Raw genomic sequence first — 14,674 nt, 5'->3', positions numbered from 1 at the left:
CATGAACTTTCCCGACAGATGGCAGCAGATATACACGTAGCAACCGTTGCTGAGCAGTCGTCCCAATATATTCCTACGACGACAAACTGCTCGAGCACAGATTTCCGTGCTCCACATAAGCAACTGAACAAAGCATGATGGGAAACAGAGTCCAGTTCGTGGCGTCGGTATACCTCTTTCGCCCGCGTCACGTACTTCCGCGTACTACATTCCCCAACAAGCCTAGCATTTGAGCAAACGGACCATTCAGCTGCTTCAAACAAGCCGGTGTTGATAACGTGAGCATACCGGAAATAGGTTGATTTAGTTATCAAAATAAAATAAGAGACCGCTGGCGTTTTAGACGATTCGTAATATTTTTCCACACATTACTTGCTTTTTATCAAAGGTATTGTATTACGATTTCAGAGCGTAAATAAAACAAAAAATAAACTTACAGCGACACGTGATTTGAAGTCTTTATTATCAGACAGTTGTTTTATTTTTGAAAGTACAAACCATGTTGTATATCCGCTTTGTCTGTCTTCTTGGCAGTGGTACTCCTGCTCCGGCGCTATAGCTCCGACAAGCCGGGGGGAGAGGAGACCGAAACGCAGGACCTCAACGATGGAGCATTTTTAAGAAGAGAACGGCGAGCTCCCCCGTCGGAGAAAATTGAATAGAGTCATCTACATGACCAAAGAAACGAGACCAGCAACGAGGAAACGCAAACGTAACAATCATGCAATTTAAATACAGACGAATTTGAGCAACCGCTTCTTCTTCAAGGTTACACCTCTTGAAGACGCCCCAGCATCCCTCCCCCTCCCCATCTCCTTGTCGCAGATCAGCTGGCGTACGTTGGTTGATCCGTCACCGGTACCGACCATGTCCGTGGAAGAGCAGGGGTACTCCGATGCTATGCTGTTGTTAGAGGCCGGGCCGGAGTGGATGCGGGCCGAGATCGAGCGTCTTTCCCGGGAGCTGAGTGAGACCACGAACGAGAAGATCCAGGCGGCGGAGTATGGACTGGCGGTGCTGGAGGAGAAGCAGCAGCTCAAACAGCAGTACGATGACCTGGAGATCGAGTACGAGACCGTCAGGCAGGAGCTCGACCAGCTGAAAGAGGTAGGCTTTAAAAATCACAGAATATTTTTTAATTATTATAACAATATCATCTAATGTAGAGCATACGCAGCAAGCCTGAAACCCTTTATTCCGGGGCGTACACCTATCTAATACACTGATAAAAAAATGGGTTTCCATTGAGCATGTAATGTTTTATTATCATCATTATAATATTATATATGTGGACTTGCTGTGGCTGCTTTTCATCCTACAAGGTCAAAACTGGAAGATGATGAGGAGGGGATGCCTCCCTCTGTGGGGTGATCCACTCCCCCACCCCCCTCTTCATCCAATGTGTCCACTGCATTGCCATATTTATTTATTTATGCACTTTTATGGCCCTTATCTTGAAGACATTCCAGTCTTGAGTCACATCTACTTGAGGCCTGTGTGATTGCCACTACCGTTCCTGTAATGTCTTAATCTTGAGTAGATCTGCAGACTGTGCAGATATGATCATTATTATAGGTAGTGTTCTGCTGTATTTATCTACACATGTTTGATAGGGTGCATAAAAAGCATTATTTGTGTTCTATGTTTTAAATTTGGTTTAATTATGTTCTTCAGGCACATTTTAATTTTTGATTTGAGTTGAGATGACAGCCAATCCAACACCTTTTTTACATGTTTGATGGGCGGTAGATCTCATGTCAAAGTGTCTCTCAGTTCCAATGTGCCCTCCTCTGTGAACAAGAATTACTAGTTCATCTGTAAGGGGCGGGAGTAGGTTTGAATTTTGAACCTTCCCGCTCAGAAGAGAGAGAGGGATGAATAAGCTGCAGAAGAAACCAAACAAGTTACGACCTTTTGGGAATGGAAAGAATGTTGAGAGTGACGGTTCAGATAAAGGATGTGTCTGTTTTTTCTGAACAGAGCCCGGACTTATTCCCTCCCTACTGTTCTTCACTGGAGCAGCAGTTTGTCACTGTCTTGTGATTTAGAAGGAGAGAAGTATGGCTTTAAAGTGACGTTAGGCAGACAGTCCCGCCAACGGCTGCAGCCTCTCTTTCTAGGCCCACATGTAGTCATGGAAAAAAAGAAGCAGATTCCCGCTTTGAACAGGCTTGTTCATGGTTGCTCACATCCTCCTTTGAGATATGAGTTCCTCCTGTGTCCTCCCAGTACCCCAATGAGCCAATAGCTGAGAATTCTGGCTTTTGGGTAAACCCCGTATTGGCTTGCCAGAAACTTTCTCATTCCTCTTTTAGGTTTTTGTCAGACATACAGAAAGGTTTTCTCAGCTCTCTGCTTCTCCCTCTACTCTGTCCGTCTTCCAGTGGCCCCCTCTTTATAGTTGTTGTTATTGCTGAAAGGCGGAGGTCTCGGGCTGTCTCAGCAACTCCTGCTCAGTTTCCCATGCATGTCTTTGGCACGAAGGCCAAGCTCTGCCACAGAGGAATGACAGAAAAACGCTCTGAATAGAAGAGACAATCTGAAAACTGTCTCAAAGAGTAACCATGGCTGCAAACTAAAGCGATTAGAAAAGGAGTGGGGATGTTTGTGGGGATTTTTCTTGGTTTTTCCAGAATATGTGAGTTTTGGTCTTCTTTATTTAAAAAAAGAACCTCTCATTGTGAGTCTGGAGTGACTCCTGGACGTGTCTGATCTTTCTTTCTGTCTCATAATGGAACACAAACATCCATCTGTGCGGGCAATAAACCTAATTGTCTGCTCAAAGCTGCTGCAGGGGTTCTTTCTTTTGCTTCAGGGTCGGGTTATTCTGGTTATACTGATTGTAGATCACTGGTCCTCTATCCAACCCCCTCACACATGCTCCGCATGAGGGACAGAAGTGATGCTATCACAGGAGAAATACAAACACATTCTTCTGACATCCCTCTGCATGTCCTTGTTATTGTCTATGGAAGAACAGAAGGTAGTAGGAAGCAAACACAAGATAAGCTACTGTCACAACAGGAGCTGGAATTAAAGCTTATCTCAGTGGCTGGTTTCCACTCAAAATCCAAAAATAGGAGTCAAGATATCATTGTGAAAAGACAAATGTCATGTTAATCGGCCTCATAGTCTATTGTTGCTCTGATTTGTGGGACGTTTTGAAGTAGGGAGCTCAAACTGACCAGAGTGGCTTTGTCTGCAGCTGTTGCGAAAGCACATAAGACAGTTGTTTCTTCGGCGAGGTATAAATTCCACGTTCTCTTTGGTACATGACTACTATTTACACTGATGGCGACAGTATTTGGATGTCCATTCTCTTTTCGAGGAACACTCCAGCTACCCTAAACCTCTCCTCGAACTTAGCTGGTATGCACAAACACAACGCAAAAGAAAATAGCTCTGATTTATGTGTGTTCATAGTGATTTAGATGCCCAGATACCACTCCTTTGTCTCACGCTGGACGTAAACAGCCAATCAGAAATCATCTTGACAGCGAGCAAACTTCTCCTGCCATTTAGCCAATCCTCAATTTCTCACCTACTGCTGGATGAGGCGCTCATATTTACACGCACACACACGCTACTCTTGAGGGAGGAAGATGGAGGAATTCTGTTGCTTAGTAACGGCACGGCTCTGTGCCTTAATTCGAGCAGCGGCGCTGCTTCCTCAGCAGGTGCTGCTTTCGGGGTGAGTTTGTAGGTGACTGCCGAGGGAACACCTCACAGCAAGCTATAATTGTAGATATACACATGATAATTGACTGAATGTTACCATACATTGGTTAATGATATTCATAAGATGTTCTGATGTAGCTATCAAATTGATGTGTATATCATATCTTTTCTATCATTGGCATACTCCTGCACCTGAGACAGTGTCAGCCCCTCCTATGTCATACACTTCAAAGCCCTCCAACCACAAAATGATTCCCCACCCATTATTTTTTTCACTGGCTTTTGTCACTAGGGATATACTGCTGTGTATGTTAATGTCCCCTTATTCTTTCCCATCTTCTCCCTTTTTCACTCAACTGTAAAGGAGGTAAAGAAACAAAGTTGACTGCATTTGAGGACAGGATTTTCTGCCCATTTGCCAGAATTTTGAGTGCATTAGCCTCACAGAGCGATCCATCTTGTACATTATAGGGAATGTTAGTCGCTTAGCAGCCATTTCCCCCCTCGAGACATAGACGGCAACACTGCAAGACTTGATGTGATCATGCATTGCTGTGTGCCAAGGAAATTTTGACACACTCTGTATCTTAAGTTAACAGCTAATTTGGACACAATAAGCTGCTCAGTCTTCAAACACCGCTCTGATGAAGGCACCCTCGCAAACTAGGCCGTTAATGAAGATATGATAAAGCTATGTGGACTTCTACCCATTTCTCATGCAGATTGCAGGTCTCAGTCACAAGGTAAAGCAGGTAATGGTCTTATGCTATGCTCTGCACAGCAGTGTAAGAGCGTGAGGTGGTGTTCCCTCAGCTGTTGTTGATATTCTTAAGGTAAGCCACTCACAGGTGACATCACACACCACACCTCCAACCGTTAATGCAGTTTGGAGGGACGTGCCGGCTTCTGTGTGTAGTCTGTGCCTGTGTGGAAAGATGAGAGGCTCTGGTATCTGCAGTGGGCAACAATTGTTAACCCTCTTCTGCCTTTCTCAGGTCTGTGTGAATGAAACAAGACAGCCCCACAGAGCATCGCACAGTCCTCCCATTTTAATTTCTTTTTTTTCTGATACTGGTACTTTCCTTTTCAGATGGCAGACACTCAGACAATAGCACTTTAACAAAGGCCGAGAGCTCCTCTGGTCCTTGTTGCATTGCGGTGAGTGTGTGAGACCACACTGAAGTTCATCCAGCCACACACACAGACCCTGTTCCTCTCCTGCAACTCTGCCATCGGTGTTGCGGCAGCTGTGTACTGCGTTGTGGAATTCAACCAGACAATCAGAGCCCTAAATATTGTTAAGCTCAGTAAAACCTGGGTTCTCTGTGCTTGGCTCGCTGGCTCTTTGTGCGTATGAGCCAACTGGGGTTAACGGGTCTTGGGTGTCACAAGCAAAGAGAGGGTTAAATGCCAGCAGAACACAGTGTATGACAAAGGACAGATTGAGAGAGGCGGCCCATTGTGGTTACATTTGAAAGGATCGGTCACTTTTGTCCCCTTTGAAATGGCAGATCACTAAAGGATATATCCCAATGTCCTTAAACAAAGATATCTGGTGTGACTCTAAGCCCTTTCTGTGGTGTTAAATGGGTTGGATGCTGATTGGACGTCAGTAGAAAATACGACGATGACACAAAACCCATCTGGTCCCTTATATGAAGAGTCATAAATAAAGTGTGTTTCCTATTATTGGATTGCCACACCAAGTTATGTTTCATTAACAGCTGCTCGTCTCTTACTCTTACAATCTTTTCTCTCTTAGTTCAGCCATTCTCGTGGCTCCCAATCCTTCCTCATAGCTCATTCAAGACACCAAACTCTTATTTCACTGTAATTTCAGTAATATTTTTGCCTCTATCTAAGCATATGCTAACCCTTTCAGCTTTGTTTGGTGTATTCTAATCAGCCCTTTTATCTACAATGTCTTTTGCTGGATGGAAAGTCTGCAATTAAGGGGTAATCTTTTCTAAATGGCACTAAATAAAGTCCCAAATCCCCTAGCCACTGGGTGTAAGAGGATGAATCCCAACCTCTATGCACAGGGCTCACGGAGGTTTGGGAGTCTGCCAGTGCGCCGGTCACACTCTGCAGCCACCATAGCCAGGTGCATTTTGGGGTAAGGCTGCACAAACGCTATCGGGTGCCTTTGAGAACTCTGTTCTTCTTGTCTTGGCCTAGTGGCCTACAATGGTTGCCAAGCCCAGTAGTCTATTCTGCTGTCCGACTTGGCACTCTGCTATATGAATCTCAGTCTTAATAAGGATGTGAAAATTATTGTAAAGGGCACCCATACAATCATTATGTGAAGGAAATTCCACTGTAAAGTTTGATGTGTCCAGACAGGCTGTTCTACCCACAAGATCCACTCGCTTAGAATAATGTTGACAACCATTATGGTGCTGCAATTTAAAGAAATAATAATTGGGCTTGGTTTTCAGGTAAAATGTCCCGCTGCTAATCTGCAGTGATTTTAAGGGCTTTTGCCCTCAACTCTGACAAACTAAATACCATCAGCAACCATGTGCAGTTCAAATAAAGGCCACATTTACTCTTAAACATTAGTGAAAAGCTGTTGGAGTGTTCTAGGTTTCAGTGGGTAAATTGTGTGAGCAGTTTGGAATGCTTTTAGTTCAAGAAACAAATCAAGTTTCACTCAAGCTTCACAGAAGTTCTTTTGGCCTATTAATAGAGCTGATGGAGCATAGCATTGTGACTGCTCAAAGGAATGTTGTGTAATTTTGTGTGCGTCATCAGGTCACACTTAGACCCATGCTGTCTGACTGTGAATAAATAAATATGGATGATGTTATTCAGAGTATTTACTATACCTTATGCCACATATTGTGAAGCCTACAGTTACTCTCTTTCTTTTAAAGAAAGTCATTTCTTGAAAACATCTACTGAAGTCAAAGAGAAGTAGAGAAGCTGCTATAGAAGGCCAGCAGGTTCATGATTCTACTTGTGTAATCCAGTTACCGAAGACTAGGGCCAGATCAGTCAAGAGTCCAGGCTAAAAGCAGAGGATGAGGTCATAGCAATGGCCGTATGCCTCAGACAATACAACATGGTTCTCTCAGGCAATAGACTCTGGTTTCCCTTCTCCTACACCACACAACACCTATAAACTTATAAATCTGACAACAAAGAAGCCAGTGTGCATGCACGTGACCACACTAGATGTGTGTTTGTGTGTGTAAGAAACTCAATGGCTACTTATCCGTTCTCTCCTACATGCCCAGTTGTCTTTGTGTAGTTTTATTGCATCCCATTTTGTACTTTCACCATTCTTAAACCCAAAGCAACCTTTACTTCACGAGGGCCAATTTCTGGTATTTAGTGTGTTATTTTTGTATTAAATATGTTCCTATTATTTGTATTTTTTTTTATGGCTATGGTCTGTATTGAAAAAAAGAACAGAAGTCTGTATGTTAGGTGACTTTGCTCCACACTAATACCACAGTTGCTCTATACGGTTTTGTTAACTGAGATGTCATGTTACATAACATTTGAGATAGATACACATGGGTCAGTTAGCTCTAGGTTCTGATCTGCTATTCACTTATAGTCAACATTCAACCAGTTCAAGGCAGGGCAATATAAATATTGCAACACAGTCAGCTTATGTAAGTAGATAAATCAGCAAGGTGTGTAGGTAGTATAAGTTTTGAACTCTGTCTCCATTATTTCTTTAATAGAGTCTCTGGATTAAGTCTTTCCTGTAGGCTGAATCAGATTGGCAGGAAACCTTGCTTATCTTTTCTGCCACAAAATCCAGGCAACATGATTGAGACAGAGTGACACCCTCATAGAAAATGTGTCAGTAAGGCCACTCTAGAATGCTTGTTTATGGCTTTATATTTGAATAGTAGTAGTAGTCGATCTTGGCTATGGTTTTCCCATAACCATAAAGACTCTTCTAAGCAAAGCTCTGCTCCATCAAATCTTCCTCCTTCCTTCTATTGAAATGAAATCAGTACTCACATCCCCCGCTGCCCCCCTCTCCACTCTGCATCCTGTTTACTTGTGAGGAGCCTGGCTTTTCATAGTGGATAGGAAGCATATGAATAACTCTGCATCAGTCCGGATATCTTGGAACTGGAGGAAATGACCACATGAGGTTCATCGGTCAAGTGACATCTGTCACCCGTGTTCAACAACACATTTTATTTTTTTATTTTTTTATTTTTTTCAATTTTAAAGGAGAAATACATTTGCGTCCCCTAGTGTGTTAACATCAACACTCATTATTTCGGATTTCCTTATATTGTTTATATTATTACCATGGCAAAAGAGACAGGAAATGACATTCAATACCTGAGTCACCTAGCTTTGGCGACACTTAAAATAAAAAACCTCAAAAACTGCCCATTGGTAGATTGTTACATGTCTGTGGGTGCTCAAAATATGTTCAAATTAAAAGATTAATTCAAGCCATCAACACCCCAAATGCAATGGGAACTTTTTAAACTGGTTGGAGGTGGTTTTGTAAGTTTCAACTAGCAATCAGATCTTATTTAATCAACAAACAAATGTTTTTCACATTTCTCCATATGATGCTTTACTATCCTGGACCTCCCCGAGGGGTATTTTTATCCCCTTGAGTTGAAGGAAATATCCCTAGAGAAACAAAAGATATGAGACGGGGGTGCAACACACGCCTATTAGCATATAAGAAGACCAGGAATAAATTTGTGGTAGCTATAAGAGGACAGATGGTGGGTGCCCAAGCCCCACCCTTAGATATACACACACATGGACACGTATCTGAAGCGTATGACTTGCCTCCACCCAAATCCAACAACTAAACAGGAATTTTGTTCTCTGCATGGCTTCCTGTGGTTTGGTGCAGTAGATGAAGAGATCATGGATGAAATGTAGACAGATAGTGTTGTCTGTTTACAGGAGTACATTGTGGCATACCCCTCTCTAGTTCCTCTGAAATTCTACATAGTCCACTCATCTCAATTATCTCCTGACTGACAGAATAGTGCCTCCCATGTCAGCTAAATGAATTAAACTGGAGGGCAGACGAAGAGAAGTATCTCCTCGTTTTAATAGGCCATCTATTCAAACATTAGCAAACCCAATTTCAAAGGGTTGTCCCCTCGCCTTGGGGGGGGTTTAACTTCAACACCACAGTACACATTCTCCCCATACTCCATACCCACCACCCTCCCTTCCTCTTCTTTCCGCAGGCTCCTATTGTAAATAGGCTAGTGGGTCTGGGTCCCCCGATCCCAGTGTGGTGTACCCGAATCTCACGGAGCCCACACTTTGAGACCCTCAGGCATGATTGGACAGGGGGAGAGAGACAGAGGGAGGAATTGAGGAAAAGAAAAGGGGTAAAAAAGGAAGGGTAAGATAAGAAGACAGAGTTGTATAGTCTGGCAGGGGGCTGCCTGTACAGCAATAACAATATTAGAGTTTGGGCTCAGAGAGAGCAAGGAGAAGGAGGGGTTTTAATTGGATATGTGCCAGTCTCTCATGGGGTCCTTGAGAAATGGGGATAGCAGACAGTGAAAGGGAGAGAGAGGTTTGGGTGGGAGGGGCATCGGGGTAATGCCTGGGCTTCCTGTGGGAACCAGCTCACTCTCTTTTAAAAGGGGTTCCTCCATCAGCTGTCTTAATGAGTTTAAAGTGCTGGGTCTTTAAATGGAGAATAACCAGCCTTTTTTTGTACAAACATAGCTTAATAAATATGTATCTGATGAAAGAGCAGTTGGCTGTTTTCCAGCGCTGACTGGAGGGCATTGTGTTTCGACGTATCTTTCATCTTTTTTTCATTATTCCACTTGAATGGTCTGTTGTCAGAGAGCCGTATAGGTATTGTGGAGTTGACCACATATTTTCGAACGTGGAATGAAAGAAGTTATTGTTTAATGCAAATCAAAGACAATTGTTTGTCTTCTGTATTCAGATTTAACCTTCAGTGCTGTATTTGTACAGATATGATCTATTATGTGTACGGCACGGTGGTGAGGCTACTGAGCCCCCACATTGTTCTTTACTGACATTGCCTCATACAGAAGGCTTCCTAACCTGACCCAAGATTTAACCTCACGAGCAGAAGGACTACGCGCACGAGTCATATATGGGATTTAATTACTGCAAACAGGGAAAGAAGGTCATTAGTCTCTGCCTGGCCCAGAGGAAGGGCAGGACCTGCCCAAGAGACTATCTTCTGCATTTGGGAGGGTTAATGCGAACATCAGAAGGAGCAGTTAAGGACCGCACATCGAAGAGTTTGGGAGATAATTTTAGCCTTGTTTGTTAGTGGAGTAGTTGTAAAATTCGATAGAGTAGATCACAAGTAAATAATTGTATTCAGTGAAGCAATTTAGACGGAAAACCCCAGGTAGAAGGCAAATCGAATTTCTGCAGTCCCTCCCCCCTGTCCTGTCAATGCTTCAGCCTGATTGATTGGAAACGTCTCGGCACTAATGGGGTCTAGTATGATGAGGGGAAATGTATTATGGGTCCCACAAACAACATTAATCAACTGTAAGGCAAAGGGTTCGTTAAAAAACTGTCTACACTGACTGTGAACAAATAAACAAATACACTCAGTGTCCACTTCACCTCCCCCCTTCTTCCTGTAAACCTGACCATGGACTTTGGAAGAAAATGTAATTATGTGTGTGTGTGTGTGTGTGTGTGTTTTGTATGTGTCCCAGCTGCGCCCCCAGCTGCTCCCCTCCTCTGTCATTTATGTCAGTAACAACAAGAGGCTGTTTTGTGGAAGTCGTATGTAAAGATTCTACAGGGAATAGTGTCTTTTGGGATATACAGTGATATACGCACTCAACAGGGACTGATTCACTGCTTGTTTACTATGATATATGTGTGGCCAGAAAGCAAAGAGCAAAACCAAAAATACTTGAAAGGAACCTCAGACCTCAGCGTGCTCTTTGTGCAAACAAATCTCAAACTGGAGAGGCATGGGACACGGGTTGCCAAAGAGAGGGAGGAGAGCAAGCTGTGCAAGGCTGAGCTCCGAAACAGCCATCTGTGTCGATGGCACCCTCCTGCCTGCCCTGCCTCTACTGACCGCCACTCGCTCTGTCACTGTAATTGGCATGGTAACCATAACGACGACCGTTCCCCCTGGGGTGGTGGCGCGTGGACCTGGGAGATCTCATTCACAAACACACGTTGAGCGTCAGGCAAGAAAGGGGAACCGACAGGCTGGCTACGGGCAGGCACAGATAAGGCTGTTTTTGCATTGCAAATGATTGAGATTGTGAATGCCCAGAGCTTGAGCTGGTATGGAACACGTCGTGATATGAACGCTGATAAAGTAGCCAGACGCCAACACAGACGCCGATACGATGGTGCAAATACATCAGCCCTATTGAATCTCTGCTCTCCCTTGAGAGGCCGGCTTTTTTTCTCCGTTCTGCAGCAGATTTAGTAGCCAAACAAAAGACCCAATAAACAACCAGGGGTAAACAGATGCTTCTGTGTCCTTAATTGACTGCTAAGGTTAAATACTGAAGACAAAAACAGAGTTTAAAACCTCATCTTTCCTGTTGCACAAGACAGAACAGGCAATATTTCATGATGTCGTAAAAGAGAGAAACAAAAACAGTAACTCAAGTCAAGACAAACCTTTTCAGGAAATACTTAACCCCACTGAAATCTGTTTCTTCTGTAAATGTTGGTAGTGGAACATGGTTTGTTTTTAGGCTCAGCTTGTATTTTACTTTATAAGCCATGTGAAAATATTTCCCTGTTACACAACGTATTCTGTAACACATAAAACCTGTATTCATCTTATATATCATATACAGTGAAGAGTAAATAAACTGTGCTCAGACCCAGGTTTTTAAGCTCACCGCCGGGGGCATAATGCCTGTTTTGACCCTGTAATAACACAGAAGCCACTCCGTGAACACTCACAGTATAAACCCTTCAGACGGACACAGACAGGATAATAGTAGCGTGGCGCTCGGGTTGTCCTTTTGCAGGTGTTTCACCTTTTTATTAAGGTAATGTATATTCTCTGAGCTCCTGTCTTTGTACAAGTACGATGAATATAGAGTAGCAGCATGTCTGAACGTGAGGCCCCATCTGACCAAAGACTTGACTTCAAACAGAATCTCTAATGCTTTCTTCAGATTAGTCGCCCGTGTGAAGTCAGAATCAAAATACAAGCGTAGTTGTTCCCCAGCCAGATCTGATGAAAGCTCTAACCAGCGCTTAATCATTGCACCCTGATGTAAGCAGGGAGAATTCATGTCAAGATTTTGTATCTTTGAGCATCTGCACCCCAATTAAAGCTGTATTTTTTTATGGTTGGGGACGACTTCTTCAGCGAGGCGTGTAAAGGGCCTCATGAGTCTGATTAGTACATCGCTTGTATTTAGAGACCTGTGTATGTGCATATACACGTGTGTGTGTGTGTGTGCTTTTAGTGCATGCGTCTACCTTCTCTTTCTCTGTCCTGCCCTGCAACTCTCGAGATCCACACTCTCCCGCGGCTTTGTGGTTGTTTTTAGGAGGTTCACGCCCTTCAAGTCTCATGATGACGGTATTATGTTCAGCCTAGTATACTTGAGGCTAAAAAACTTATTTTCAAGCAAATATACGTCCCGTGAACTCACATGTCGGTGTGTTTCTCTAACCTCTGCTTTCTCATATCCTCTGTGGTGTATTCCTTGCCTTTGGCATGCAGCAGTGCATCCCCTATTTGTACATGTTGATAGCGTAGCGAGTTGCATGCAGTGTTTCGGGAACCCCTATGAGGCTCTGAGCACTCGCCTCTTCCTCCTTTTTTATCTCAGGAGGGAGAGCAGGCCTCAACACGGCTGGAGTACCAGGTGCTGCAGTATCCCTAACTGCAGGGCATACTGGGAAAATAAGAAATGGTGTATATAATGTGTTGAGTGTGTGAAATTGTCCAGGCCTGTGTGTGAATAATAAGCCCAACAGCTCTGTGCTATGCAGTGAATCAATGTGGCTCTGTGCCCAGACACAACAGCTAATATCTCTGCCGTCCTTATCCACATTGCTCTTATTTTTTCCCCTCCTCTCTCCTTCTGTTCGGCACACTTAACCGTTAAATATGTTGGTTCCTTCGACATGTTCTAGAGTTACACCTCTTATAAGTCTGCCTGCTTTAACAGTCCGGATTTAGAGTGGCTGATGTGGTGAGAAACTGTAGCAAGATGGGGATAATTGTTACCAGTAGAGTTAATCATAACCTCCACGGATTTGTTGAAGGGATGAAAGCGAATCTGTCTTTCCCATTTCTATCCCACCCCCACTGAAGAGTAAAGTCTGAGGTGAATAATTAGTTTCTCTGTTACTCATTACAATGAGTGTCATTGGCTTTGGCATAGCATACTCTAATAGGAAACAGTGCTCTCAGTAAATTGTGTTAACTAAAACAAGCATAGGCCGCCATGTGACGTGATGTGCATTCCTAACAGAAGCTTATTATACAGCTTGTTGACACAGAAATGCCACAGTGAGATATTGTGTCCCAAAGAAGTAAATGAAGTGAAGTATACTGAGGATTTTTTAGTGTGGAATAGTGGGTCAACACTCAGATGCTCTTTAACCTCATGCCTCAAGAGATCTGTGTTATGAGCAGTTGATAATGGGCAGCTAAATATAGAGCCAACACACACTGAAGGAAATTGTCCCTTCAAAAAGTCGCCGTCTGCGCAGTGGCCTGTGAACAGAGATGGAAACGACGGAAGAGAACACGTCTCTGTTTATTATCACGAACTGCGACTCCACGTGAGCTGCGATTCACGAGGCAGGCAAATTCATTCAGTGTTTTTTTTTTTTTTTCTTCCTGCTCCGCCTCTCTTCCCCCGCAATCGCCTACGACGAACACTGACCAGCTTTCAGCGTTGAGTGTTTGCTGCTGCAATACTGCTCCGGAATCCAGGGTCAACCCCACCATCTGTATGAGTAACCAAGCTGATGTAGATTACATAGCGTTATATTGTTCAGCATTTGTCACAGCAGCGTCTTTGTCATAGCACAAGAATGCTGCTGAAGAGACTGGAAAAAAAAATAATAATCTGCCCACTCTTGTCCACAGGTCTCGCCAAATACACTCTCATATCACTTTTCTGCATGTTCAGGTTGTGTTGTCTGGTATTGCACAGTAGGCATGTCCTGCTGTGCCCTGTCTGGCATCATTATGCGAGATTAACATGTCAGCATTATGTTTGGATAAGAGGAGCCACCCTAATGTCTTTTTTTATTTTGTTCTGTCTGGTTTAAATGTGCCCCCCCCTCCTCCTCCGCATGCAGATGTGACCTTATTTTCCATGCCAAAAAATATGAGTCATCTTCTTTCTATTCTTATTTCCTTTTGTTTTCACTCCCACCGAGATGTTTATTGCCAGTTTCTGTGGGTTCTTAGTCCTTGTCTCCACTCTTATTTCATTTCTATCTATCTTGAGGACATATCAACCTTCCTTATAGCTAAGCAAAGACTTGTAGATGTAGCTCCTTTCAGTCTTGTGTAGCAACAAAGAAACTGCCTGACGCCTCGCTCTGTCTTATCCTGTTTCCATTTCTCCATTTCTGTCTGCCTCTGCTCCTCATATTTGTACAACAAGCTTTACTTTTCCAATTAGATCCAGACTGTGAGACCGCAGGGGGCTAAATGGAAACTCTCACAAGGAGATTATTATAGCTGGACCCAGCGATACGAGAATCTGATTCGAGTTTTTTAATTGGGTTTTAGTGCTGCAGCAGGACTCTGTTGTATTGATTGAAATATTCCAGGCGTCTTACTTAAATCCAAACCTATGTACAGATCCTGTCTGTGTGTGTACATTAACTTGAATGTATACATTGGCTGTATTCTCCACTGTAGAGTGTCTGCAGTAACCAATTCTCTGGACACATTTTTACCTGCTCACTCGTCTCACTTCATGTCACAAAACTACTGTTTTCTGCTGGTGGGACAAAAAACGAAAATAGAATTTCAGGTTCGGTTTGCTTCAGCTCCAGGGGGCCTCTGAGACCGGGA

General features: G+C 43.5%; 1 protein-coding gene across 4 annotated transcripts in view; it reads left to right on the top strand.

Annotated features, from left to right (window-relative positions):
* Positions 1-510: 510 nt before the first annotated feature.
* The window catches only part of LOC104940228 (protein bicaudal D homolog 2), a 41,933-nt gene continuing 27,769 nt past the window's right edge, over positions 511-14,674 (top strand). For all 4 annotated transcript variants that reach the window (XM_010756778.3, XM_019271311.2, XM_019271310.2 and 1 more), the window contains exon 1: positions 511-1,107. In XM_010756778.3, the coding sequence (XP_010755080.2) occupies positions 868-1,107 (240 nt within the window). In that variant the 5' untranslated portion in view covers positions 511-867. The remainder of the gene's footprint in view (positions 1,108-14,674) is intronic.

The sequence above is a fragment of the Larimichthys crocea genome, unplaced genomic scaffold (genome assembly GCF_000972845.2).
Source record: "Larimichthys crocea isolate SSNF unplaced genomic scaffold, L_crocea_2.0 scaffold97, whole genome shotgun sequence".
In the NCBI taxonomy this organism is placed as follows: domain Eukaryota; kingdom Metazoa; phylum Chordata; class Actinopteri; family Sciaenidae; genus Larimichthys; species Larimichthys crocea.
Note: the sequence above shows the minus strand (reverse complement) of the source record. Positions and strands in the feature narration are given on the sequence as shown.